This window comes from Musa acuminata, chromosome BXJ1-3, assembly GCF_036884655.1.
Source record: "Musa acuminata AAA Group cultivar baxijiao chromosome BXJ1-3, Cavendish_Baxijiao_AAA, whole genome shotgun sequence".
Lineage (NCBI taxonomy): Eukaryota > Viridiplantae > Streptophyta > Magnoliopsida > Zingiberales > Musaceae > Musa > Musa acuminata.
The window spans coordinates 38,225,930-38,253,449 of NC_088329.1; the positions used below are offsets into that span (position 1 = coordinate 38,225,930).

Below are 27,520 nucleotides of genomic sequence, written 5' to 3' on the forward strand. Positions count from 1 at the left end.
TTCTAATTAATGATGATGCCATCATTGATGATGAAATCCTTTCCCGAGCAAAACACATAAGCATTTGGTACGACATTAAATGAATGAATTTGTACTTTTTTTCCTGGATTTATTTGTTTCTGAATATGAAACATCGAATCAAACGAAGAATTAGAAAAGAAAGATACATAGGAAGAACCATTATGACGCTAAGAAAATAATATTCATATGCGAGTTGAGAATCGAAAAAATACTAAAGAATGGTTTGATATGTATTGGTCAGATGTGTTTGTGTTCAATCTCATGTATGTTAATTTGATTAGTTTGATGAAGATTATACCTCGGAGTTAAAAATCTTTATATAGTGTTAACGTCATTTGACTCAAAAGAATCAATGGGTCAGAAAAATGATTGAGAGTTGACTTATGAATAAAAGAGATGATTGAATCATATATAAAATATTATTAATGAGTCAAAAGAGTTGACTTTGAATAAAAGAGAAACACTAAATGAGTGAGACCTAATGGAACTACACATGAACATAAAAAAACATATTAAGAAATTATTCATGTTTAAGAGAAGAATATTGAAAAGATGATTATAAAATAATCCCATATTACATAAAATTTAAAGTGTTAAGATAATATATATTGGATTTCATCAATATAAGTCTAAGTTTCTGAATTGCATTGATGGAAATCTCATGCATCTTAATCTAACAAATTTGACTCAGATTCATCATCAAAGGGAGATAATTAACTCGACAATGCACGGGATGGGGATTAACTGAACATGGGAATGGATGGAGTCAACTTAATTCGATCCCCAAATGGGACAACATCCGAGGATCTTTGGATTATCCAATGACCTACCTTTGAGCTCATAGTGTATGTCTGCCAGTGGAGCGGTGACGACTGAGAGTCGAACGTGAACGACAGATAGATCATATACATCGCAACATTGCCTTCACAACGTACGACAGTCCATGTACATCTTAGATTCTCCGAGGCTTAGCGAAATCAATGTTAAAGCTAATCGTCGATCCTAAGCTACGGAGTTGATCTTTGAGGGAATGGAACTTCCAAGATGAGTTCCAAGGTAGATGAAAGCTTGCATTGAAACTGCTTTTATTGGTTAATCTTTTACGTTATTCTTTGTATGAAAGTTGTCTCCTTTCCAACTACTAAATCAGATCGAATAATGAATGATAAGCTGAAGGCTTGCGTTAATGCTGCACATAAATCCGCGGTTTAAGACGGACGCTTATGACTGCTGCTGCTGCCTTACGTGATGTCAAGTCAATTCCATGGACTGATAGAGCCTGATGTTTGTGTCCGTGCATGAGCAATCACAAGTACAGGCACCTTTTCTTCGGTTCTCAAATGAGAGAGAGAGAGAGAGAGAGAGGGGGGGGGGGGGGGGGTGTAAAGTGGAGTGTCCTAACCAATCATTCTCCTGAGTTAGATGGCCTAATTAGATTCTGATGCACCGTACCTTGACATCAGAGGACTGCGGGTGTGGGGGGCATTCGGGGAATGAAAGTTGTGATTAGAATGGACTCCTGGTGGTGGCACAGTGAGTGTACGGTGAGAGACGAGGCCATTATTGACACCAGAAACCTCTCAGAGGGATCACTGTTCTGGTGGCAGTGTGCGTGGGAAGGCATATGGAGGACGGCCTTATGGCCTACACCCGTTTGTTGCTTTGCCTTTTGGTGTGTCCTTTTCTCCCTTGTGCTCCCATCCCCATCTTACCCCCAATGAGCTTATTCCCTAAATACCCTCCTATTTTTATTATCTTCTTTGAATAAAAAAGAAAATATAAATTTGATTTGATACTTTTATTCCATGTTTATAGAGAAAAATAAAAAAATTTCAAGTTGCCTTTGATTATTCTCAACTCAATCATAAATCATTTTGTATATCTTCTCATTTTTCTTTGAGTCTTAAGAGTAATGGATGTATTTTTTTCACATATTTCTCACATCAAGACTTAGATATATATTTGGTGTTTATGGAATAGCTAATTCTTTTTTTACACAAAAATATTTCCTAATTTCACATTGATTAAATTATTGTTAATACTGCTTTCATGCAAATAATGATGCATTTGTTCTATGCATTCTTTTATTTATTTTTAATACTTAGATAGAGATTTGAGAATTTGAGTTTTGATGACTTTTAGGAATAAAAAACCTCCCTCCATTACTTACAAAATTAAAAAAAGTAAAAGAAACCTCCAGAAATTATTTTTTAGTCAGAATTGAAATTTCTTTGAATTATGTAAAGAATATGCCTCGGAAGTGATCATACGATTCAAGAAAAATAAACCTTCTGAAATGATAAATTTGACATAGGAGAAGGTGACAAGCATGCCCATTATTATTTTTAATCTCAAGCCATACAAAATAAACTCTATTGATCAGATTCGATTAGGTGGATTTCATGTATTATGATTTATATAATTAATTGAATAAATTTTTAGGATATACATTTGATGAGAGAAAATATCATTAATATCTGAGTCTGCTCGACGTGATTCACACATATATATATATATATGATTGTCTGAGATACCTCCAAAGTAAAAACTTTGAGCTCTCGAAGTATTACTTATACATGAAGACCAAAATCATGAGAAGTTTTTCGAACTAGTTTTTTCAAGGTTCAAGTTAATAACTCAAGATCTCCGAGAGTGCGAACGTGAGTAGTTGAAAGAAATAAGTCTCGTTTTTATTATATTAAAGATAAACTTTTATATTCAATCACTAATTGATAAAATATTTTATTTTATGAGGAGATAATCTTTAATCGTCCGATTATATATCAGAAGATAATGATTAACTGATAATCTATATTTTTTTAATGATGCATGAAGTTTATAAATATAATAAAGAAAAAAATCGTCACAAATCTTCTCTAGCGTAAATAACCCAATGGTAAGGGGGCAGTATCCGACATCACCTCTGCTCTTCGCATATATTGAACAGTGCCCTTTGACCGTCTATTCCGTCTCCCCCCTTCTCTCTCTCTCTCCTTTTCGCCACGCCTGGGGTCGTCTCTCTCGATCGATCAAAACGAAGAAGATTGCGCCTTTTGATCATCTGGGACTTCCTTCGGCGGCCCGGATCTTCTCATCTCCTGATCGTACGGCTGGGGGCGGGCTTGTCGGCCGCTCCTACGTGAGTAATTCTTCAAGAAACGGCGATAAGGGAACCGCCTTTTCTCCTCCGTGTCTGTTCCTTTTCCGTTTCTTGACGCGTTCGATCCGTGTTTGCTTTGTTATCTATACAATCGAGTTGCCGAAGAATAAAAAGGAAAGGACGGACGGAAGGTAGGGAGAAAACGAAGAGTACGATTCCTCTGCCAACCGTTGTATGCAGCCATTCCCTTCTTTCCTTTTCTTCTGCGTGTGTGGGTACTTTGTGCTCTTGGTTTTATTGTATGTGTCTTTGAGAATCTTTGTTTGTTATAGCCTTATCCTGTTTGGTGGTCTCTTCTTTTTCTTGGTATTGTATCTCGAAAATCTTTTTTTAAAAAAATGTTCTTTTTTTACTTTCTAATCATGAAAATATTATGGCTTTCTTCGTGTTATTTCTTTATATTATTCCATCACACGATTCTCTTTCGCTGGAAACGGTGTTTCTTGAATCCTCAGTTTGATGTTTGGTTCTGTGGATCCTCGTCAAGGAGATTGATCACCGGTTTTGGCGTTTCCTTTCGACACGGATCGCATATATGCTACCAACTTTGGGTGTGATTAAGGCTTATTAATCCAAGAAATATTTTGGGCATATGTTCTCTGTTTTTCTTTTGGGAGGTGTCCACCATCTTCTGCTATTGGCGAAGGTTTTGCTTCTAGGGTTCATTTCTTCCGCTTTCTCTTCTAATGTTGGTGGTTGTATAAAACCCTCAGAGACATAGTCTGGAACGCAGATTTTGAACTTATTTATCATTTCTCAGTACTGTTCTCGTTTCTTGAGATCTGATGCTGCTCATTATAATTGTTCCACTTATCGTTTTTTATTTGTTTGGATATAGTGGTTCTGTTTGTCATAGTAGTTAGTTTTTAAAGAATCTTCTGCTTTCGTTTGTAATTTGAAGTCATCTGCATGTTAAATATCTGACACCATTTGTTCAAGAAGATAATGTTCTTTTATTTCTTTTTGAGTCATGGAAGACATCCTGGTTATATCGACTGGTAGTTTTATTCAACAGTTCATGCAACATAGGACTCTAATTATTTCGATATATAGCTAGCTGACGATTCTTGCTTCTTTCCAGGGAACTGTAGCTAACTGGATTGGTTTTTAAATTTGTCTCTGAGAAATGATTTCTGCTCTTTTTATGACTCTTTATTTGTGAGCTTTCTATCTCATGTACCGATTATTGTGTTCAGGGTGCTCCCTTGGATGGGGTTCATGGAGGCCAATGGCTTAGATAGAACAACAAGAAGGGACAACATAGCTCGAGAAGACAGTGATGCAGAATCACTAAATGGTTTTGGCGAATTTGATCCATGGACAGCTTGGGCCTATAAGCCACGCACAATTTCTTTACTACTCATTGGCGCATGTCTGTTAGTGTGAGTCCTGGTTGTTGCCAATTTGACAAAAGTTCTTTGGCATCAAATTTATTTAATATTAAATTATGGTTCATATGTTCATTTATTATATCTCAAATTTGTCCAACGTGTGATAACTTTTGGAAAATTTGACCCACCTCCCTCTTTCAAGTTTGATTAAGGGGGACATTTGGTATACCATATGGTTATTTCCTCTTATACTTGGTTGGGCAATACTAGTGAAACAGTAAATTTAGATGTAAGCTATGCACAAAAGCTAGCTTGTGGATTTAATTGTAAACTTTAAATAGTTTACTTTTAGTAACCTACTTTGTCTGTTTTTTTCCTGCAACCATATGGTTGTGCTGAAAATATAAGAGAAGAAATGATTAGAAAAGAAAAGAATGGTCTGCCATATCCAGAAGGATGGTCACCATGGTTTTACATGCAACTATATAATGATATCTGTTCAGAGTCCTGTACTAACTCATAGGTCCAGAATGAAGAACCTTACATAAGAAGGAGAGTGAGAAACTATGAAGACTATTAGTGAAGCCTGATTTAGAACAGCAGAAAAACTCAATTAGCAAGTTGTACAACTATTTCCCATTTGCTAAGCTAATGTCAAGTGTCTATTTGTTGACTCAATTATCAGCGACTTGAGAAAGTACTAAGATAAATATATAAATCTGGCAGTTCTAAAACATATTTACTTGTTGAATGTTGATGTCTTATCATGGATCGGTTGGCGTGCGTACTAAACTATTTTGTCTTTACAGTTGGGCAAGCGGTGCACTTGATCCTGAAAGAACAGAATCTACTGATGTTGTTACCTCAGTAAAGAGGTATGTTCATTTCTTATCAAAAATATCATCCTTTGGAAAGTTTGATCCGATTTCTACCTCATATTCCAGCTATATGAGAATGCTAACTGCAGAGGATTGTTTTCTTTGAATTTAATTAAGTTTTAATTTGCTTCATCTATGTTAGACTCGTTTATGGCTGATGTTCTTTGGTTTCTTAAGGGGCGTGTGGGCAATGATTGCAGTTTACCTAGCCTATTCCTTGCTGCAAGCACCTTCAACGTGAGTTACAGAATTCCATTGCTGGAAAAGTATCTAACCTTTTCTTTTTCTAGTACTCATTCTCATTGTGTTGGAGTGAAATATACTTCATGATAAGCATATTAGACACAAAAGTAATGGAGCTTGCCTGTACGTTTGCAATCAATGGAACATAAGCTATTTGCAGTGATTCCACTCTGTTTACAAATCAGAAAAACAAAGATTTTTATCTGCTAGTTCACTGCCAATATTCAACTTTAAAATTGTATAATATGTGTATCATTACAATTGTTGCAAAATGGTTCAATAGCTCAGAGGATCAGGTGGTACTGCACGTGGATGAATTTTATGTGATTAACTGTATAAGTTTGATGAGAAAATGTATCTTTTAACACTCAAAAAAATATTTATTTTTATATTAAAGGTTTTTGTTACCTACATAGACTTAATTGCTAAAGCTGTTGTTAGCTATATAACATGAGATGACACTATTGATCTCGGACCTTGTTGATGGCATTTATGTTTGTCAGGGTCCTTATAAGGCCACACCCTGCCATTTGGCGCTTGGTTCATGGGATGGCCGTGGTGTACCTTGCTGCCCTCACCTTTTTGCTTTTTCAGGTTTGTCCTTGATCTCTTAATCTGATAAATTTTGAAGTGTATCACTGATTCATTTCTGATTCTTCTCCCTATTTTAATCTTTAGAAATACTTTTCTCTATTGATATGCTGTGGTATCTGGCGTTTATTGAAAATAGGATAATTTTTCGAGCCACATTGTTAAGTTTGAATTTCCATGATCTGAAAAATTCTTTCTTCTTCTTATTCTTCTTTTTGAATGTTTATTGTGACAGATTATAATAGGCATTTGACTTTCTTTTTTTAAGTAACCTACAATAATTACATTTTAGAAGATTCTCTTGCTTCTAGTTGATAGGCTTCATGCTTTCTGTATCATTTTGATCTGTTACTTCTAAATATAGTCTAGATTTCATTTTATAAGTTCATAGTGTATGAATTTCAATTATTTTCATATGTAATACTACATCCGTTTATTTGATGTCTTTTGCATGCTCACCAGAATCGTGATGATGCTCGGCGGTTCATGAAATTTCTCCATCCTGATCTAGGAATTGGTAAGCATTTGACTTTAAGAGATTTTCAGTTTGTATCAAACAATAGTTTATTTTGAATATATAAAACAAAACCTTTGTTATGTTTATACAGAACTACCTGAAAGGTCTTATGGAGCTGATTGCCGTATTTATGTACCTGAGAATCCTAAAAGCAGGTTTAACAATGTTTATGTACGATGTCTTCATTCACCAACCTAACTTCACTCTCATTCTGTATATCTGAGTGTTTTCGGACCAAAAAAAAAATACTGTTGGATTCGAAGTGTCTAACCATAAGTCTTTACTGATTCCAGGAGACATTATTTGATGAGTTTGTACTTGCTCATATTCTTGGATGGTGGGGGAAGGCAATAATGATACGTAACCAGCCTCTTTTATGGGTGTTGTCAATTGGCTTCGAATTGATGGAGGTTTGGTTTTGAATTGTTCAACTTTATCAATATAATTGTTAGTTTATTTGCTTTTAGTGCTCAGTGCTCTTTTGACATATCGATCACCTAACGTTGCAGCTAACTTTTCGCCACATGTTACCAAACTTTAATGAGTGCTGGTGGGACAGTATTGTTTTGGACATCTTAACCTGCAATTGGTTTGGTGAGTTTCCCTCTCTCCTTTATTTTATTTGCTTAATACAAATGATGCTTTTCAAGTTCTAAAATTTTAATTCTGTGGATGCTGGTTATAGTCCAAGAAAGACAATACAACAGTGGATGTTTTCCAAATTGGGAAAATTGTGATGTTTTAGCATGTGCATTGATTTCATACATAGATGTGTGAATTCAGTTCGTACCATACTTTAACAGAATTAGCTCAGTGGTGGTTCTGATGATTTGGTGAAACACAATATCTGCACAATTTCTGACAATTGCTAGTTGCATGCAGTGCTTGGTGAAGAATCTGTCTATTAGCATAATAGCATTTTGTTCATAAGAAATATATATGTTTAGTGATTGTGCCAACCATGATTGTTAGCTTTCGTTGGAGGAAGCCTTTCATAAGTTGATGTCAGATTTTAAAAAATGAATCTAGTGATAGATAAACTGTATCATGTGGGATATGCATACAGCTTGGTGAAGTAGAGATGGAAAGACATCCGGCACAATCGAGTTACTGACTAGAAACATTAATTTTTGTGTCATTTTTATCATGTCTCTCATGTGTACATTTACTTGATGGTCTATTTTGAGATATCTTGTTGAAATACCATAATCGTGTAGCCAATTTGTGGAACAAGATTTATTATGATAAACATGTAGCCAATCTGTAGAATAAGATTTATCACAATTATTAGCATTTGATTAGCTTCTTGTGATGTGCTTAAGTGAGAGTCCGTAAATCTTTTGTTTCTCTTCACTGTTATATCTTTTAAAATTCTTCGTTTTTGAATATATTACATGTAATCAAGCAAAAACTAAAAAAGGCCTGCCTGGCACAATGATGTCGTTTTGGTCTATGATTCAGGTATCTGGGCAGGTATGCGTACTGTTAGGTACTTCGATGGAAAAACTTATGAATGGGTTGGCATAAGCCGCCAGCCAAATATCATTGGTAAGGTATGTTCTAGTACAATTGTTTTATAGCTTTCATGAAGATTTAAATTTTCATTCAGATTTGCAAGTTAGTTGGGCTTTTATTCCTTGGTTTTAGGAAATATAATTAGAATCTACCAATATGAGAATTATGAATTTAATGGTTGCGTTATAATGTTATAAAATTCAACTAGATAAGAATCTCTTTTCAGAAGTCAAATAAATAATTTTATAGTGTTTGCTGCGAATCTCTTGATACTTTGTTTTTATGTTAGCAGCACCCGCGCCCTCCATGTCACCTTTTGCAGAGTGAAAATAATATGCTGGTCAGAGAGGGTTACATGTGCCAGACATACCTTAAATGGTTCTTTATTTATTATTTGGGTCAGGGAACAATCTTTTCATTCTAAGTACCAAAAAAGTGTTTCTGCCATGGACTTACATATTTTCATGAACAAATTTTGGCTTTGTTCTCTCGAAGAATTAAGATAGTAGTCATGTCAGAGAAGCTTGCATGTTAATCGAGCATCCTCTAATTGATTCTTTGTATTATCTTATCAAGTTTGTGTGTTACGTCAGACTCATGTAGTGCCATGTAGCATTGAATGATATAATATTTTTCGACTATGTAAGTTCTGTTGAACCATATAAAGCTAATTTGGTACCTAGATGTTTACAATGGCTTTTTGGTTATTGTTAGAATGATAGAGGGTCGCTTTATAGTTGCAGAATTTAAGCTGCACCAGCAATTTATATTTTCTTTCATTGACGACGGCAATTCTGTTTTGCTGTGCATTATCCTTCATGTGTAATGATAGAATGAAGGAACGTAGCAACAGCTTAGATGGTTAATTACGAAAGCATTAGTATTGCTGAGTTCTTGTCAGTTGGCATAGCACTATTATGGAGAAGGTTAGACTTGATTTGACCCCCATGCAGACCAATTAATCCAAGGTTCCTTTGACGTTAGAGCATGATATCTGGGAAGAATTTTAAAGCCCCATAATGCACATTTTTTAGATGGATTGATTGTAACAGAAGCTGCCCTATTTTGAAAAGGAATGAAGATGAAAACTAACTTCGACAAGAAGTTCTATGAACACTTGGATATTAAGATATAGAACTTGCCATAGGAGGCTTGGACAACTTGGCAATACTTCTCTTATCCATATAGAGAGAAGAGATGGGACAGTACTGCACCATGACTGTAGCATATGATTGTTGCACTGATATTATAGCAGTTACTAGCCAAATATCATTTTGTAATTGAGAATGAAGCCTAGATTAAGTTGAATTAGGATTATAATATTCGGTTATGGCACTATATTTAAAAATTGAAATGGTGTAAGATATTCCAATTTGAGCTTGGCAGAGGCCACTGTAGCTTGCATCAAACATTTCTCCTTGAGTCATTTCATCTTTGCTGATCTCGATCTGACCTCTGGACCTAGCTTATCATCCCAAAGCTGAGCCGATTAGGTTTAATGGTTAAAGCTTGTGATTGAGCAAGACTACTTGCCTTGTGGTGTACTCATATCTTTTAGTGCATTTGTCTTAGTTGTTTCATTCTGTGAAGCTAAATGTTCTGCTTTATCAAAGATGAAATTCAAGTTGTCTGTACTCTGTATATCTTTATTGTCTTTTTAATTATTTTTGATTTATTTTTATATTACATGTGGCAAAAAACATTGGGCCAGTTTACACCCCCATGACTTAACATTTGGGGGGTATTCATTTTTTTTTTTGGTGCGTCTTTTTAACTTCTAAGTTGCTTTATCTTGTGAAACTAATTGCTTTCTTATAGCAAATGTGAAATATGGGTTGTCTGTAGCATCTTGTGAAACTAATTGCTTTCTTATAGCAAATGTGAATATGAGTTGTCTGTAGTATTCTTTATAGCTTTACTGTCTTTTTAATTTTCTCGATTTACCTTTGTATTTGTGTTCTTGCCAAGGTGAAAAGAACATTGGGCCAGTTTACACCTGCACGGTGGGACAAAGACGAATGGCGTCCTCTGCTTGGGCCATGGAGATTCATCCAAGTGCTGTTCCTTTGTGTTGTTTTTATGACCGTGGAGCTCAACACCTTTTTTCTCAAGTTTTGTCTTTGGATTCCACCTAGAAACCCTTTGGTTATTTATAGATTGATCCTGTGGTGGCTAATTGCTATACCAACTATTCGTGAGTACAATACCTACTTGCAAGACAGGTACCTCCACATCTTCCCAATTAAAAGAATAATCTACAATTGAATTTTCAGAATTCCTAATCATATAAAGCTAATAGTTAGCATGTACCTTAAGTTCTTACTTCTTGGTTTATTAAAACATAACTACGTGATATATTTTTTTCTTTTTTTTTGAACAATGATGGGAAAAAATCCATGCATCCGACTCCACATGTAGTTGGGGTATCATGATCTGTTGTAACTCCATTTTTCCAAAGATGCATGATGGCAAGCATTTGATGTAGCTAGAAGGAAGACTAACATGTCAATGGTTTCAGAAAACCAGTGAAGAAGGTCGGAGCATTCTGTTGGCTTTCATTAGCAATATGCATTGTGGAACTTCTAATCTGTGTCAAATTTGGCCATGGTGAGTGCGGTAGTGTATTGTTGTTCACCATTTATGCTTCAACGTTTGCTTCTCGAGTGTTCTCATCCTGCTAATGTTCAATTAGTAGTCTGACTGGTATTTTGTTGAGCCAGGTCTCTTTCCCAATCCAATGCCTGCATGGTTAATAACATTCTGGACAACAGTGGGCACAGCCTTGGTGATTTTTCTTCTTGCATGGTCTTGGCAGATTCATCGAACAGTGACGAAAAAGAGATTATGATCACCATTTCGGATTCTCTTCTATTAAATTATTTTTCCTCTGTAAATATTCCTTATATTTGTAAATGAACCTAATGCTTTAGACTGGAAATCGGTCTGACTATTAGAGGATATTTCTTTATTTTTTTCCCCCCTTTTATTTACTAGGGCAAATTATGTGTTCGGTGCAAATTCCTCCTCTGATATCATTATCTCGTTTTTCTTTTTACTCCTTGACCTTTATTTATTCGATTTAACAATGAAAATTTTGTCATATTTACAAAAATGATACTGGTTCATTTATCTGCGATATATCATCAACTCATCATGTCTTGTTTACTTCCTCTAATTGTATTGTTTCTAGCTGGGTGAGACTACATGGATGTTTGGTCAATGTTAGCTTGCTGATTCAGGTTGGCTTAGTCAGTATTTCTCATGGCATTTGCTGGTATGTTCATCAAAATCAATGAATATTTGGTGCAGTCTATATTCATAAAGGAATTGTCATCATGCTCGTGTTTACTATCCTATTGTAAGGATGGCTACTATCTACAGTGTAAAACCTGTCTTCCTAGTGTCGCCAAATTAAAAAGCCAGAAAGAAGGGAATCGTAAATGAATGTCTTCTTACACCATGCAGCATTAATGCGATCCCTCGGCCATGCTATTGATGGAGAAGTTGACGAGCTTTTAGCAGTAGAGGTCGGAACCTGTCGACGTCAAGCTTCACGTTTTGTTTGTCCAGGTACACCTCCCCCATCTTGATCCATCCCAGCCTGTGAATGGACTTGGGGTCCCTGAACACGGCGTGGTCCCTCGGGTACAGCTCTGTCAGACTGCTCTCCTCCTCGCTCACACTGTATTCCAGGTAGTGCAAGCCTGCGTCCTGGGAAGGGTATCCAAAGCATGCCCTGGAGATGTCTTCCAGCTTGCCGAAAGGAACTATCTGAATCACCACTGCGTTGGTCGGCAGGAACACGAAGTTGGTGAGCCCGGCGCCGTGCACCCCCATCATCACGTCGCAGGAGTTCACCACCCTGGCGATGTCAGCGACGTTACTCCCCATCTTGGCCTCTGTCACCACCACCTCCAAGTCCAACTCCTCGGCCGTCCTTACGATCTCCCCCAAGTTGGTGAACCTTCGACTGCCCTGCCTCGAGATGAGTAGCAGCCTCGGCTTCTTGGCCCCGGCTCCTCCCGGTCTGATCGGGGAATCCCTCTCGAGCGAGTAGGCGACCCTCATGAGCTTCGTGAAGTCGACCATGGAGTACCCGTTCGGAGCTCTCGTGGGGTCGATGGACAGGGCTTTGTGGCTATGGAGGCCGACCACCACACGTCGGTAGCAGTGGACTCGGTCGTCGTTGTTGAAGAAGATGATCTCGTGCCGCGACAGACTTCGAAGAATCTGCTCGTACTTGGAGATCCACCACAGGTTAGTGGTCTCTATGACGAATTGAACCTCTCCGTCGAACCGTCGCGAGGTTATGAACAGTGGAATGAGTACGTCGGTGAAGTCGTGGTAGTAGTTTCCGGTGTATCCTCCGAGCGCGAACACGATGGCCGGGTCGCTGTGGTTCGTGCTGCAGGCGGGGATGCCTCCGAGGCCATTCGACACTCTTACCGAAACCTCGTGGACGTGCGCCATGGCGGCCTTGTCGAACTTGCGAGCGTAAGGCTTGATCCGCCACGACTTCGTTCTTCCTGATTTGCGAGGTCGGCGATCGGTGACAAGAACTACAGAGGCAGACTTCCCGTGGATTCGAACATCGCCTTCCATGTCGCAGACATCAGTTCTCGGATTGGAGAGATCGCAAGCCGCCTTCGTCAGGGACTTCGTGGACTTACTGATTCTTGGTCCATCTTCACAACAATCAAAAATCTAAATAAATTGTCACGAAGAATAGCTGAATTGACTTGCTGGTTGAAACAGATGAGCTTTCGATCGACATAAATGATCACTCGTACCTGGTTGCTTGGATTCATTGACCTCTTCCTTCTGGTTTTTGCTTGGTTGACTGGCCTCCGTCTTCTTATCGCCTTCTGCAAAGAACAAGATAAATCTGTGAATGAGGTGCAGCAGGAAACGAAGAGAACTCGCATACCCGACATAAATGATCACACTTACCTGGTTGTTTGGATTCAATGATCTCTTCCTTCTGGTTTTTGCTTGGTTGTCTGGCCTCCGTCTTCTTATCGCCTTCTGCAAGATAAAAGATTAATCTGTGGCTGAGGTACAGCAGGAAACGAAGCGAACTCGCATACTCGTCATGAACTCTGTAAGTCGTCGTTTTCCCATCACATTGAGGTTTCCAACCTCGCCCCTTCTCCAAAGAGAGACGTCTCAACTTATCATTTCTCTGTTCTGTTTCTGAGATAGAGGCTCACCTGACTCCAGATTACTGCCCTTGGTCTGTCCACCGGAAAGAGCGTCGTCTCTTGTCGATGATGAAGTCTGATTCGTTCTGGTAGCGCCATCGTTGCTTGGGTTGCTTCCCTCTGCGCCACGTCCTCGACCTGCATCTTCTCTAATTTAGCAACACAACACGTCTAATCCAAAACTCCCAATTTTCAGAAGCTCTCTGCAAGTTTAGGGACTCTCCTACCTGATCTCTGTGAATAGTTGCTGCTCTCTGCCACCGGAGACGCATTAACCACGTAAGGCAGATTAGATAGCTGCTGTTTGGCTGCAGAACAATAAGAATCAACAAGACTTCTACACGATCTTTCATATTGTTGCAGTTCATCGATCTACTGTTTCTTGGATTTCATAGCTTCAGAACTTACCTGTAGACACCGTCATGGAAATGAAGCAGGCGACTACGCCGACGCAGAATCCTACAAGCAAAGCCAATCCGAGCTTCCGCGCCTCCATCCGCTTCAAGCTCTTTATCAGGATCATCTCATACCCCATCTTCTGTGTCACTCTCTGTTCTATGGCTTCCACCTTTGATCTAAAGCCGATTTGCTCTGAAACCTCCGACCGAGTCTTATCGGAGGAAATAGCCATTCTCGTGGAAGGTCATGTTCTTATTCACTGGGATCCGGGCATTGTAGATCATGGTAAATCTTTATGTTACCAGGGGATTTCCAATCCAGCCATGGGCTAAGCAGGTGAAATGGATTAAAGGTAGAATAAATAAGCAACAAGCATAAAAGCAACCTTGATGGAGATGCCATGATTTGGAATGAAAATGGTACTTTATTCCCACACGGTAGCAGTTCAACAGGGGAACCATATTTTCCACCCGCAAATGTCGAAGATGAGAACAACTCGCCAACGTACAATTTGGACTCTTTTAACAGCCGTAATGCAGCAAACTAACTATATTCGAGTGGAAAATTCCTCAGACCATGTCCGAAATCCATTGTCGACCACTTCCTGCAACTCATTCCAAGTGCTGTTCTACCTCTTCCCTCCGATGCTGCTTGTCGTTTTCGTAGTTCTTGTTTGCAGCATCGAGAGAATACTTCTATTCTTTCGAGTAGGTTGCGTGATTTTAATACCTCGAAGAAGAGGAGTAATAGCCAGAATGGAGCCTCTCCACCTGTCTTTTCTTCTGTACAGCTAATAATTAAGACAATGTCTCCAAATTGCTCTTCGGGCCACCGACGGAATGTCCCTATCAAGGGGAAAGAAGCTTAACCAGTAACATAAATAGCATATATACATACATGTCCCAATTAGAAGTCCTTTGGTTCACATGCCTAGTGTGCCCACCAAACTTCGACAGTGGGTTCTTTGATATGGCTCCAGAGAAGGAAACAAAGCCAGTCCAGCATATGCTAAAGCCAACGAGGACGTGTCACATATCACACGGACGTCCTACCGACTGAACTCACCAGTTTTATATTGGCTGGGACTGGATTGTAAATAACAAACAGCCCAAGTAACTTGTTAGCCCAACATCCGAAGCCCAAGTCGTCGACTTGGGCTGGCTCACTAATAACGCAAACAATGACACACAGTGCTCCGGTAAACCCGGATCCGAAACACTCCGGAGGTGATCGTTGACGCCCTCATCTACCCCTCACGTTTCCTTTTATGCGGTTGAAAGATCCGCCGTCCTCTCTTCTGCGCCCGAACCCGCCGCGCGCTCTTTCCAAATTGTTCGGCACACGACACTCTCCGCGTAACGTCCCCCGCTATAGTGAAGCCCGTCATCACCTTGCGCGCACTTATAAACCAGAGAGGAGCCGCCGGTAAACGCGAACGAATCGTCTTCGATCGATCGCGGGCGCTAGCATTTCGAAACCCTAAGCCCTTTGGATCCGGCCATGGCCACCCGCCGGGCCCTCGCCTCCCTCCTCCGATCCTCCGCTCAACGTTCCCATGCGATCAGGCTCCCTGCTCCCCGCCGCCTTCGCCCGTCGATCGCATCCCGCACCTCCCCCACCGGGTTTCTCCTCTCCCGCGCCGTCGAGTACGCCACAACCTCAGCGGCAACTGGGGCCCCGACGACCCAGCAGTCTCCCTCCTCTAAGGGCCTCACGGGCAAGATCACCGACGAGTTCACCGGCGCCGGCTCGATCGGACAGGTATGCCAGGTGATCGGAGCCGTCGTGGACGTCCGCTTCGATCAGGGTCTACCGCCGATCTTGACGGCGCTGGAGGTCTTGGACTACCCGATCCGGTTGGTTTTGGAGGTGGCGCAGCATCTGGGGGAGAACATGGTGCGGACGATCGCCATGGATGGGACCGAGGGGCTCGTTCGTGGGCAGAAAGTTGCGAACACCGGCTCTCCCATCACTGTAAGATTTTCCTCTCTGTGTTTTCTTGGCGGAGTTAGTATGGCGGACTATATAGTTTCTTCGTTGCCGATTGATGCTAGCTTCGCTGATACCTCGATCTTGATCTGACGCGTACATAGGACCATTGTAGATCATACTCTGTTTTATGCAACGGAATTGCTTTTCTGGATCTTTGCTAACAATTGAACCTTTCGATTTCAATCATACTCTGTTATATGCAAAGGGGTTGCTCTTCTGGATCTTTGCTAACAATTGAACCCGTCGATTTCAATAATAATGGTTATATGTTAATTTCTGTCTGATCTTTGAGAATTACCACTGTTGTCTTTCCTGGGTGTATATCTTTCTAAATTACTTAATGACTGTTCCTACATTCAGGTTCCTGTTGGCAGGGCCACCCTCGGAAGAATCATTAATGTCGTTGGAGAGCCCATAGATGAGAATGGTGACATAAGTAAGTTTTCTTGGTCCATTTGTAAGTATACCATTAGGATAACTACTACGATGACTTATTTTGGGATCATTAGGCACGTCTAAGCTGTTTCTGTTGTGGATATGATTTCTTTCCATGTAAACAGAGACTAGCCACCACCTTCCTATCCATCGTGAGGCCCCTGCTTTTGTTGAGCAGGCTACAGAACAACAAATTCTTGTCACAGGAATCAAGGTAAACTGATACAGGCATGTCTGCTTGTTTACTTAGTTGTCCCTCCTCGTAATAGTTTTAAGCATCGTGTATATGAATCGATCATATCTGTTTTGCTTTCGTTGTTAAGGAGAAGTGATTAGTTGGATATGCCTGCTGCTTATAAGCTTCAATCTCTCTTACAGGTTGTGGACCTTCTCGCTCCTTACCAGAGGGGTGGTAAAATTGGGCTCTTTGGTGGTGCCGGGGTAGGGAAGACGGTGCTCATTATGGAACTCATTAACAATGTCGCTAAAGCCCATGGTTGGTTATACATCAACTAGCCTATTCGCCGCACTTGACATCTTGATAACTTGTCATTATAGGATTTGATCTTATGTAATTCTATGGTAGGTGGGTTCTCTGTCTTTGCTGGTGTTGGCGAGCGAACTCGTGAAGGCAATGACTTGTACAGGGAAATGATTGAGAGTGGTGTCATTAAACTTGGAGATAAGCAGGTTGCAGTGTACTGATTCTTATCTTTATGTAAAGAATCAATGGGTTATTGTTTGCGTCTTGGTGATTTTTGACATTGAATGGTCATATTTGGCAGAGTGAGAGCAAATGTGCTCTTGTCTACGGTCAGATGAATGAGCCTCCTGGTGCTCGTGCACGCGTCGGGCTTACTGGCTTGACCGTGGCTGAACACTTCCGAGATGCTGAAGGACAAGATGTGCTTCTTTTCATTGACAACATATTCCGTTTCACCCAAGTGAGCTTTCACGAATCTGAACTAGTCTTTTCTTTCCCTGTACGCATGACATGTAGCTATACTCGGCTGCTTATCCGCTTTATTCTTCTTTCATATGTTAGGCAAACTCTGAAGTGTCAGCTCTACTTGGACGTATTCCTTCTGCTGTTGGTTATCAACCAACTTTGGCTACTGATCTGGGAGGACTTCAAGAACGTATCACGACAACAAAGAAGGGTTCAATTACCTCTGTCCAGGCAATTTATGTGCCTGCTGATGACTTGACTGATCCTGCACCTGCAACTACCTTTGCGCATCTTGATGCTACGACCGTGTTGTCACGACAGGTGCTATTATATAAGTTGCTTTTCTCTGGTTTATCTCCTTTACTACTCCGGACTAACATGGACATGTTTTTCTTACTAGATATCGGAGCTTGGAATATATCCTGCTGTCGATCCTCTTGATTCAACATCTAGAATGCTTTCTCCTCATGTGTTAGGTGAAGAGCACTACAACACTGCTCGTGGTGTTCAGAAGGTCCTGCAGAACTATAAAAATCTTCAGGATATTATTGCTATTTTGGGCATGGACGAACTCAGTGAAGATGATAAATTAACTGTTGCTCGTGCTCGAAAGATCCAGAGGTTCCTTAGCCAGCCTTTCCATGTTGCTGAAGTCTTCACGGGTGCACCTGGGAAGTATGTGGAATTGAAGGAGAGTGTTAGCAGCTTCCAGGTGAGAATAACAGTTCAAATGTGTAGCTAGTTTTGTTCTGACATATTATATAGGTCTGAAAGATATCAGTGCATTTGCAAAAAATCTTCTTGGGTGGAGCATCAATCATATTAGTTTAGTATAATGAACTTAATTTTCTGACAGTTCGATTATATTATTTTGACAAAATTCAAATAGAATTATATATTTTTATTCTCTGTCATTTTGTTTTTGAATAAGGTGATTGCTTCTTGTATATAGTATGATGATCTTAATGGTGAGAATAGTTAATTGGTACCACCTACTGCTGTATTGTCTTCTAAAACAATTTGTTTTCATTGAAGTCATGTGTATGATTGGTTTCAGTTAGAGGCTTCTTAACCATTATATATTGTTGCCAATTTCTATTAAATCTGCTGCTTGTACAATGCAGGGTGTTTTGGACGGCAAGTACGATGACCTTTCAGAGCAGTCATTTTACATGGTTGGAGGGATTGAGGAAGTTATTGCCAAGGCTGAGAAGATTGCCAAGGATTCCGCTTCTTGAGGAAAACTGCAAATTTAAATAATCTGAAAAAGGTGCTTATGATGGTTCATGCGCCCAAAAACGTTTTTACTTTTAATTTTAATTTTTTAATTTTTTTTTGGCGGATGTTTAGGTCTTGAGAAAAAAGCCCAAGTTTCTGCTTTTTAACTAATAAAACCATCTGAACATTCTTTTTACCTTTTTATATTTGGAACAGTATTAGATATGAGACGGTCATGCCATCATTTATCTGAAGTGAGAGATCTACAAATGTGGATTGATACTTCTTTGTCTATGTCCGTCAAGAAAAATAAATTCTCAATCATGTGTTTTGACAAATTTTTTTAAGATTGACTACTAGTGTTTTTTTTATACATTCTTCCTTAAATTTTAATATTTTTCTTTAACATAAAAGTCAATTGAATTTTTTATCCTCCAAGGAAGTTGAATTTATGAAATTTTAAAATATTTGTTGATTTTGATAGTTATTTCTTTCCATTTTATCACTTGTAGAAAATACTTGGTTAATTATCTTGTGAGTTGTGATGTTCATTTGCTCATTTCCTTTAATGATTATATGTATATAGTCTTGCTAAACAACAAGTTGTCATAAAGTATAATTCCCCTTCAAAATCTAATTGATTATATTATTGTCAAATATCTAATCGTATCAGATCTTCTGGACTCGAGGGAGAGAACTTTGGTACCAAGAAAATATCCAAAAAATCATCAGTAAAACCGTAAACTTGGAAGAATAATCAACACTAGATTTACATTGTTAACATTATTATCTATGTCTATGATTAAAAAGTAAATTCAATAAACTATAAGTTAGTTCATATAAATTCCGATTTTTTTTTTTACTTTTTTCTAGATTGACAAGAGAGAATCGTAGGAACACTTAAGCGTGTCTTATTATATTATTAACTTAATAATGAAGTATTTATAAATAAAATTCAATTTTTATTTTTACTATTTTTTTTGGCATTTTTATCATGCTCGAATACGTTGTCTTCAAGAACAAGAAAAGACGAGTACTCCTCACCATCAAGAATATGAGATGGCACTACGCGTGTATATATATATATATATATATATATATATATATAGTAAGCCCTTTAAAAGGCTCCTTCCGTTTGGAGGTTCGATTCGTTTGAAAGGCTCGTTCCGTTTCCTCTTTTTCCTTCAACCCGATGGCTTCGGGTCCGGCAAAGTCTCAATCTTTGATGCCATTCTTCCGCCATTCCCCGTGTCAATATCAACCTAGCCCGAGACCCGCTGCGCCGCCTTGGGCATGGCGGTCAGGACATGACCCTTCCCCCCTTCTCCTTCCCTTCGTCTCCCTCCTCCTCCTCCTCCTCCTCCTCCTCTTCCTCTCCGCCGTCTTCGGTTTCACCGCCGTCGTTCGCCTTCTTGGCCCGCCCAGCTACCGGCATTTCAGTGCCATGTCGAACCTTCTTGCCATGATTCACCCAGGATCGCTGCCTTGCCCACCTCTTCTCCCACGGCCCTGGCACGGGGGGTCGCAGGAGCTGGCGGTCCGTCTGCAGCACGACGGGTTCGTGCACGTTGTGGGCAAAGACGGACCACGACCCCATGGGTTCGTCCGGGATCGCTGCGATGCGGCGTGCCGCGTCGGCGCTCCTTCGAGGCAGGGTTGGTTCGTGACCTTGAGCGCATCGGACTGTCCACCGGTGAGCAAGGCATTTTGTGTTCTTCATCTTGTTTTCTCTTTCAAGATCACATAATCCACGATAATCGCCCTCCCTTTTCATGATCGCATATCATGATCGCATATGAGGTAATCTACCTTCGTCTCCGAGATCACATATCTTGTGATCTACCTTCTTCACATATCTTGAAATCCGTGGTAATCTACCTTCGACTACAAGATCACAATTCTTGAAGTCCTCGATTATCAACCTTCATCTTCAAGATCAAATTTCTTCAAGTCCACAATGAACGACCCGACCCTCGTCCTCAAGATCACATTTCTTGAAGTCCGCAACAATAATCTGCTATATCTAAGCTATTTAACTAGAATCTGCTAATCCGCTTGATGTTTCGCATGAACCCCCAAATCAGGAGATATTGAACTATATATTTTGTAACTACTAATTAGATCAATAGAACAAACCAGATAAAATAGGTCCAATAAATTAACAGATAAAAAGTACAGAATATTCATATGCAGAAATGAATACATATAACGGTTGTTTGTGATGTTTGATTGGTGCATGGTACAAGGATGAGGTATTAATTGGCCTAATTAATACCTGTCTCGGTTTGTTGTCGAGCACAATAGTATGTTATAACACTCATAGAAGTTCCCACCCTACGGATAATTAAAACCTGATAGATGATGAAATAAAAAATAACACTGAATACGGATTCTCTAACATCAATTAATTTCCTCTACCTCTTCAGCATGTTCTTGAACCAGTAGGCTGATTGCTTTGGGTACCGTATGTTGGTCTTAAAGTCCACGTAAACCAGACCAAACCTCGAAGTGTAACCTATCCTCCACTCGAAGTTATCGAGGAGAGACCATGCAAAGTATCCGATCACCGTCGCACCATCATCGATCGCCCTCTTCAGCTCAGTGATGTAGCTCTTGAAGTAGTTGATCCTCTCTGCGTCCCGCAAACCTTCTGGTAGAGTGACATTGCCTGGCTGATCTATTCCTATCATCATCACCGTCAAGAGATCAGAAACTGTGATAACGACGGAGGGAGGAGAACATACAATGTTTCATACCATTTTCTGCGAGGATGATGATTGGATCGCCATAATTTTCCTTGACATAGGTCACAGCTTTGTACATTCCCCATGGAACTATGTAGAGCCAGTAGGAGTTGGCCTGAGTAAAATTCCATTACTAACAGGTTAATCGACAGTAGCTTGTCAAGTGTAGATCAAGGAAAATTACAGATTGGGTAAAAAAGGATTCTAATTAGCACAAGAAAAGGCAAAATTTTACCCGTGGTCCAATAGGGACACCATCTTGGTCATCTGCAAAATATGGAGATGTAAGAAACAAGGTTACCACAAAGAATGAAGCTATTACGAGGGATCAGCAAATCTAACATTTGAATTCGACGTGCCAGTCGTCTTGGTAGCTGACAGGTTTGGGATTGGTGACTCCATTATCCTTCATGTAGTAAGCTGTGTATTGGTTGACACCAACATAATCATATGAACCTTTCACCATCTTCACTTGATCATCGGTGAATTTAGGAAGCCTGTCCTTGACAATTTCTTGAATTGATTTTGGATAGTATCCATATGTTAGAGGGTGAAGAAACCTGCAAACAGAGGAAGAGATCAATCGGTCACTTAGAGAGTAAATACTCGAGTTATCTCAATTGGAACAGGCTGCATTGTTACCATCCAATGTGGAAATCCCTGGCTCTCTGAGCAGCAGCTTCGTCATTTGCTGAGTGCGTATGAGGCTCGTACCAAACAAAATCCAAAATAATACCAATTTTGCCTTTCTGATCTACCTGAATAGAGAGAATACAACAAGAAACATGTGTTGATCTTGGTTATATGTTGTATGACAGAATCATGAATTGTGTGCACAACAAACCTGATACTTTTCGCGATATCTCTTCACTGCGGCTGCATGTGATAAGATGATATTATGAGTGACGATGTAAGGCTCTGTGGTTGAGTTTCCTCCGACTTTACAGTCGGTACATCTTCCAGGGGCATGAAGGCCGTTGTCATAACCAAGAGCCGACACCACCCTGGGCTCATTGAATGTGAACCAGTTCTTGACTCTATCTCCAAACCTCTCAAAGCAGAAGTCTGCATAGTTAGCAAATGCATCCCTGCATGATACAACTCATCAGACGGGCTTAAAAAATCTCCAATGATTTATAATGCAAAGAACATTATAGATTAAGGCATTGTCAATAGCCAAGGGCTTACACGATCTTGGGGCTCACCCAACCCAGGTACTCTTTATGAAGTGCCAATGGAAGATCGTAGTGATAGAGATTTACATAGGGAGTAATGCCTGAAACACAAATGAAAAGAAAAAAAGATTCTGATATAGCCATTTGTTTCTTTTGATCGTAGAAGGCATAAAGTTTACCTTGCAGTATCAAGTAGTCGATTAGCCGGTCATAATAGTCTACGCCTTCCCAGTTAATCTCTCCAGTTCCATCTAGAAAACAGAAGTTGTCATCTAATAGTAGTGGATGATGCAAACTTGGTATAGATAAAGATGAGTCCTGGATGATCAAAAAATTATAGAAAAATATGTTTCCATTACTTGGAAAAATCCTGCTCCAGGAGATAGAGAACCGATATGCATCAAAGTTGAACTTCTTCATGATGTCGACATCTTCCTGAACCATGAGATGTTACCAAGTTAACATTCTTTAACTCAACAATGAGAAATCGAAACCTATGAATTTCTACAGGCAATAGCGACTTGATAAAGACCATAGACTACTCTACCTTGTAGTGATGATATTCATCAACTGATACATCAGCAGTGGCATTGTTGGGAATTATACCTGCGGTCAACCAACACACACGAATAGAAATCCTCCAAGCAAAAATATTCAATCATTATAGTGAAGAGGGAGAAGTAAAAAGAGAAGGAGAAAGACTGCATGATACCCGGAACCCTAACGAATGCATCCCATATGCACGGTCCCCTACCGCCCTCGAGCGCCATACCCTCGACTTGGTAGGCGGAGGCTGCAGTACCAAAGACAAAGCCCTCGGGGAATGCATCACGGTTTAGTTGGTTGGCTCCGACCGCGAAGCCTGGATTGCTTGTTGATAGGAGGGAGAGCAAGAGGAAGATGCACGAGAAGAAAGATGAGAACCAAATGGAACACATCTTGACCAATGATGTGAGTGGAAGACTAGGCATAAGATATTTATAAAAGAGCAAAACACATCTTGGCGTAGAGGTTTAGAAGGTTCAAGCGGATAAGATAATTTAGCATGACAGGAAAGGATGGCAGTCGGATATGTATGTACATTTGTTCTATCGAATATCGATTTATTATTTTGTAATGAATGATGATTTTTCTTAACATAAATCAAATTATTATTTTTTGTTTAATATGGTTAAGGAAATGATTAAAATTGATTTTATGTGAATTTTTTAAAAATTTGATCAATCAATTATGTTTTTAATTCATTTATTTCCTAATAAGTGAAGTGATTTTTAGAAAGTAAATAATAAAAAAATTATTTATATATATGAATCATAAGAAGTAAATATTATAATTCTATTTATATATATGAAAGTAGAATAAAAATAAATTAAATATAATTTATTGAAGAGAGAATTTCTTTGGGGCTCTCCTTCCTCGTTCTTGGATTAAGGATAGATTTCTCGAGGAGAGTTAGAACTTTTAATTTTTTATTAACTTTTATTTATATTTTTAAAATCTTTGATATTATAATTATTATAATTTTATGATACATAATAATATTTTAATTTTATAATTAAAAATAATAATTATTGAATTATGATATTAGAATGGTTTGTTAATTTAGTTAATAATAGTTCTAATTTATTTAATTAAATGTATTTATGTTTTAAGAAATTATGTGTGAATTGTTATGATTTAATTATTTTTAAATTTGGAATTATGAATCTAAATTAGTTATTTCATAAAAAATAGATTTAAGGTTAATTATTATTTTATAATATTTTAAAATACTTTTAAAAAAATTAAAATATAATTTAGTAAGAGGAGTCTAATTAGGGTATGACCCTAGTTAAGTTGATTAGCTAGATTAGTCCATGTGGTCAAGCATGTCTTAGCCCATATCACTAGTTATGATCTAACCCATATAGTGAAGTACGATGCAACCTATATGAACAAGCATAGTCCAACTCATATAGTCAAGTATAACCTAACCCATAAACCAAACATTAAAAACAAGTTTAATGACTCTTTTACAATTTTGCTAGATAGGGAGTAGGATTTTATCAATGAGTAGGATTTTATCTTTATGATCTTAGGTGTTAAAAGCTTGTAAAGCCTTCTCATTACCATCGAACTTTTGGAATATATAAAGGTTTACTTAAAAGAAGCAAAATTTCGCCTCAACTTGAAGCAAGTCTTTGATAGTTTTAGTTACCTCTAGGATTGTATTATATTCTCCATCATTTTTATCACCTACTCCTCTAAGTAGAAAAGATATAACACCATCGAGCACTCATGCATCAACCCAAAGTTTTTAACTTTTGACAATTTTGATGAGAAGCTCGTTGACATCGGTCTTGTGAAGTTCCCTTATCTCTATCCTTCAATCTTTTCTCAGTACTTGAAGTTTGTCTCTGCATTCTCTACCTCCTCAACCTCTTTTATGATTATACGCTCTCCTTCCATGAGAGCAAAGGATCGATGACTCCACAAAAGTTTCGCCTCTATGGTATCATGACATTGTCATGCTTATGGATTTACTATATGTTGTCTTGCACATGTGTCCCTTTCTTTGCGATTAGTAGGTATACCTCTATGGTACTATGGTACTCCTCTAAGTCTACCCTTATCCTAACTGATGCTTAGTTTTATGTAGCTAAGTCTCTCTAGACTTATCATTGCTTCCTCGCCTCTTTCGACCACATGCTTCAACACATCTATGTTCCCCAAGCAGTCTTATGCATGACCTCTATCATTATGTTGTAAGGCTCACGTTGATTCTTTTATCCTTTGTATCCTTGGTAGCAATGTTTACTCACTTAGCCTTGTTCTTTGACTTTTTGAGCTCCCTCAACCAAATATGAGCTCTACAATAGTCCACTAATTAAGTACAGTGCACACGTTCGCTTTGATCGTTCCTCTACATGATTAAGTCCTCCTTCATGGGCCTTACTAGTACTTATATATGAAATCTCCCTCGGTGGTACACAACTCTCATATGTTGATGACCAAGGCTTTCATCTGATATAAAATTTGATGCCCAAATGGAAGACTCACCTTTATGATACCATGAAATTCACTACTTGATTCCATAGTCTTTCTTATCATCATGATGTTCACTAAAGTAGAACTCCCAATAGCTCCCAACCATACCTCCGTATGATCAAGTCTCTTACTAGATTTCTCCTATATATGTTGCATTATCTTGAACTGTTCTACCATAATTCATTATACTATGTCACCTCCTAATGATATCTTTATTGTATTCTGATTTTTATGAGATGAACTTGGAATGTAATCTCTCCATGTGTTGCCTATGCTATCACATTTCAGAGCCTCCACTACTTATGATTGTGTTTACTTCTTTAGCAATCGATCTTTGTCTATATGCTCTTTGGTCATGCATAGATGAAGCATAACTTTATAACAATATATCACCTAGCAGCTCTTGAAGTTCACCGACTTTACTGAAATCAGTGTGTCATTGTTTGGATCCTAGGCCTTTACCCCCAGCATAATCTCTAATACGCATAGCTTCCTTTGCGATAACTCGAATGACAACACTATAATATATTATTTAAGGGCACCCACTTCTGTATACTTTTGCCCTGTGCTAAGATCTTCTAACCCCAACTTCACTTCTACAAGTTGAGTTACCTTAGTCTCCTCATCAATTACTTCATCAAGATAAGGTGCATATACCTTAAAGCTCTTCTCAACTTTGGCACTATGCAAGATGAGTCTACTCAATTAGAACGAGAGACTCATGGAACGATATTATCTTATTTTTACCTATGTAAGAGTTCATGTCATTGATCTCTATCCAAATTAAGTCTCATGCTTCTGCTTCATGTTCTGTCTTCTATATTGATTCTCTTCATGCGACTTGGACATTTCACTAAATTCCACTCAAATTATTTCATTTCTTGATTTACATAGAGTTGATGTGGCCCTCGCACCCATCATTCCATGGGTCAGCCCTCCGTTGAGTTTAATCTCTATATCAGCTCTAGGGGTACCTTTGTTTGGTGTTATCTGAGGTCACTCCCCTATATGATCTCGCAATACGTTTACCAACATATTACCTCATACTAGATCATGGGATGACTCCTCATTGCTTTCTTGGTCTATTGAGCATTATGAAATTGTTATCTTGAGGTACTCTTATGGTCCATTGTACATGATTATCCCTTTGGAGAACTGAGACATAACCCTCTTGGATATCTATTTTGTTGGAGCAACATTTTTTTTCGTGTCCGTATCTGTAGAAGTTTTGGAGACCACCATCCTCTTGGACTACATTGTCTTATTTAACAAATAGTATACTATTTTGTCACCATGAATACACTTGCTAGCTTATGATTTTTCACTAATATAAAATCCGCTGCATCCCTTAAGGCCTAGCAACATATTAAACTTATTATATACTTCAGCCTCCTATGGATATATCCTTTCTAAGAAAAGGTTTCAATACTCTATGGTACTAAGTTTCGATCGCCTTGAGATAGTCACGGATAATCTATCATTTGCATACAAGTCCTTGCATAAGTACCACATTCTTCAAGTTAGTAATTCCTCCCATCTTTATGAGCTTTTTTGTAACTTTTTAGGTCATCAAGCAACCCATCCCTTATTACACGACCTCATCCTTTGTCAAATGCTCTACTTGCCTTAAGCATCATCAAGTTTGGTTGCCAATGTCAAGCTATAGTTCGAACTCAATCATCCCAACCATTGTGCACTATATATTATTCCTTGTGTGCTTATCCTCATGATGCCTCTCATGTGAAGGGTTGGTCATTCTATGAATATCAATATCGAATACTCACTCTTTTAAGCGATTCTTTTTTCTACATCTTTGTACTTATTTCCTTCAAACAGTCATGTGTGTTGGCTACCCTCAATGTAGCTTCATTAGGTCCCTTATATTTTCATGTCAAGTGTTTCTAAATGTGCCTGTCTCACTCTAACACTATATATTATGGACTTAGTTGGTTTTGTCTAACTCGTGTGACACTCTTGCATATTTGTAAACTAAGGGTCAACCTCTCCAAAATATTTTAATGTCCCTTTAGAACTTGTAAAAGAGAAGACGGGCTAGAAGAAATATTTAGCTCGAGATATTACAAATAGATATTTTAGTAAATATTTGATAAGTAATGCAAATTA

At 38.7% G+C, this 27,520-nt stretch overlaps 4 protein-coding genes and 1 long non-coding RNA gene across 11 annotated transcripts; 3 read left to right on the forward strand and 2 right to left on the reverse strand.

Moving 5' to 3' along the window:
- Nucleotides 1-2,978: 2,978 nt before the first annotated feature.
- LOC135584668 (CDP-diacylglycerol--serine O-phosphatidyltransferase 1-like) lies at nucleotides 2,979-11,227 on the forward strand. Of its 7 annotated transcripts, none has more exons than XM_065134880.1 (13): nucleotides 2,979-3,392; nucleotides 4,378-4,563; nucleotides 5,322-5,387; nucleotides 5,568-5,627; nucleotides 6,137-6,227; nucleotides 6,687-6,741; nucleotides 6,833-6,912; nucleotides 7,035-7,151; nucleotides 7,251-7,335; nucleotides 8,203-8,294; nucleotides 10,225-10,478; nucleotides 10,775-10,863; nucleotides 10,977-11,227. In XM_065134880.1, the coding sequence occupies exons 2-13, from the start codon at nucleotides 4,391-4,393 to the stop codon at nucleotides 11,102-11,104; spliced, it is 1,290 nt and encodes a 429-aa protein (XP_064990952.1). In that variant the 5' UTR covers nucleotides 2,979-3,392; nucleotides 4,378-4,390; the 3' UTR covers nucleotides 11,105-11,227. The 7 variants fall into 7 exon arrangements, with proteins under 7 accessions (XP_064990952.1, XP_064990934.1, XP_064990946.1 ...); XM_065134862.1 differs by having other exon boundaries at nucleotides 2,979-3,353; XM_065134874.1 differs by having other exon boundaries at nucleotides 2,979-3,330.
- A 318-nt stretch (nucleotides 11,228-11,545) lies between these two features.
- On the reverse strand, nucleotides 11,546-14,292 carry LOC103979243 (beta-1,2-xylosyltransferase XYXT1). The gene is made up of 6 exons (XM_009395310.3): nucleotides 13,866-14,292; nucleotides 13,685-13,765; nucleotides 13,467-13,595; nucleotides 13,207-13,281; nucleotides 13,047-13,121; nucleotides 11,546-12,941 (listed from the first exon to the last, which is right to left on the reverse strand). Exons 1-6 carry the CDS (start codon nucleotides 14,086-14,088, stop codon nucleotides 11,746-11,748), a joined length of 1,779 nt encoding a protein of 592 aa, XP_009393585.2. The 5' UTR covers nucleotides 14,089-14,292; the 3' UTR covers nucleotides 11,546-11,745.
- On the forward strand, nucleotides 13,217-13,799 carry LOC135628293 (uncharacterized). Its single transcript, XR_010492818.1, has 2 exons — nucleotides 13,217-13,357; nucleotides 13,459-13,799. It is a non-coding gene; the product is annotated as an uncharacterized LOC135628293 (long non-coding RNA).
- A 936-nt stretch (nucleotides 14,293-15,228) lies between the features above and the next one.
- LOC103979242 (ATP synthase subunit beta, mitochondrial) lies at nucleotides 15,229-18,617 on the forward strand. The gene is made up of 9 exons (XM_009395309.3): nucleotides 15,229-15,830; nucleotides 16,209-16,284; nucleotides 16,409-16,497; nucleotides 16,662-16,779; nucleotides 16,870-16,973; nucleotides 17,069-17,227; nucleotides 17,329-17,553; nucleotides 17,633-17,944; nucleotides 18,357-18,617. The coding sequence occupies exons 1-9, from the start codon at nucleotides 15,357-15,359 to the stop codon at nucleotides 18,468-18,470; spliced, it is 1,671 nt and encodes a 556-aa protein (XP_009393584.2). The 5' UTR covers nucleotides 15,229-15,356; the 3' UTR covers nucleotides 18,471-18,617.
- Nucleotides 18,618-20,824: 2,207 nt separating this feature from the next.
- LOC135637686 (beta-glucosidase 26-like) lies at nucleotides 20,825-23,301 on the reverse strand. Its single transcript, XM_065150397.1, has 11 exons — nucleotides 23,082-23,301; nucleotides 22,917-22,975; nucleotides 22,729-22,804; nucleotides 22,549-22,620; nucleotides 22,383-22,470; nucleotides 22,039-22,282; nucleotides 21,837-21,952; nucleotides 21,537-21,754; nucleotides 21,430-21,461; nucleotides 21,207-21,309; nucleotides 20,825-21,133 (listed from the first exon to the last, which is right to left on the reverse strand). Exons 1-11 carry the CDS (start codon nucleotides 23,137-23,139, stop codon nucleotides 20,865-20,867), a joined length of 1,335 nt encoding a protein of 444 aa, XP_065006469.1. The 5' UTR covers nucleotides 23,140-23,301; the 3' UTR covers nucleotides 20,825-20,864.
- Nucleotides 23,302-27,520: the final 4,219 nt, after the last annotated feature.

Excerpts from the sequence above, each read along its gene's own strand:
- LOC103979242 (XM_009395309.3), top strand. The coding sequence starts at position 15,357 with ATGGCCACCCGCCGGGCCCTCGCCTCCCTCCTCCGATCCTCCGCTCAA. Across the intron at positions 16,285-16,408 it reads AGATGAGAATGGTGACATAA|AGACTAGCCACCACCTTCCT; the intron begins GTAAGTTTTCTT and ends CCATGTAAACAG. Across the intron at positions 16,498-16,661 it reads TTCTTGTCACAGGAATCAAG|GTTGTGGACCTTCTCGCTCC; the intron begins GTAAACTGATAC and ends TCTCTCTTACAG.
- LOC135584668 (XM_065134880.1), top strand. The coding sequence starts at position 4,391 with ATGGGGTTCATGGAGGCCAATGGCTTAGATAGAACAACAAGAAGGGAC. Across the intron at positions 5,388-5,567 it reads GTTGTTACCTCAGTAAAGAG|GGGCGTGTGGGCAATGATTG; the intron begins GTATGTTCATTT and ends TGGTTTCTTAAG. Across the intron at positions 7,152-7,250 it reads TTGGCTTCGAATTGATGGAG|CTAACTTTTCGCCACATGTT; the intron begins GTTTGGTTTTGA and ends CTAACGTTGCAG.
- LOC135637686 (XM_065150397.1), bottom strand. The coding sequence starts at position 23,139 with ATGGCGCTCGAGGGCGGTAGGGGACCGTGCATATGGGATGCATTCGTT. Across the intron at positions 22,283-22,382 it reads TGGGTGAGCCCCAAGATCGT|GGATGCATTTGCTAACTATG; the intron begins GTAAGCCCTTGG and ends TGTATCATGCAG. Across the intron at positions 21,134-21,206 it reads CATCATCCTCGCAGAAAATG|GAATAGATCAGCCAGGCAAT; the intron begins GTATGAAACATT and ends TGATGATGATAG.
- LOC103979243 (XM_009395310.3), bottom strand. The coding sequence starts at position 14,088 with ATGGCTATTTCCTCCGATAAGACTCGGTCGGAGGTTTCAGAGCAAATC. Across the intron at positions 13,766-13,865 it reads TTCCATGACGGTGTCTACAG|CCAAACAGCAGCTATCTAAT; the intron begins GTAAGTTCTGAA and ends ATTGTTCTGCAG. Across the intron at positions 12,942-13,046 it reads CAATGAATCCAAGCAACCAG|ATGGACCAAGAATCAGTAAG; the intron begins GTACGAGTGATC and ends ATTGTTGTGAAG.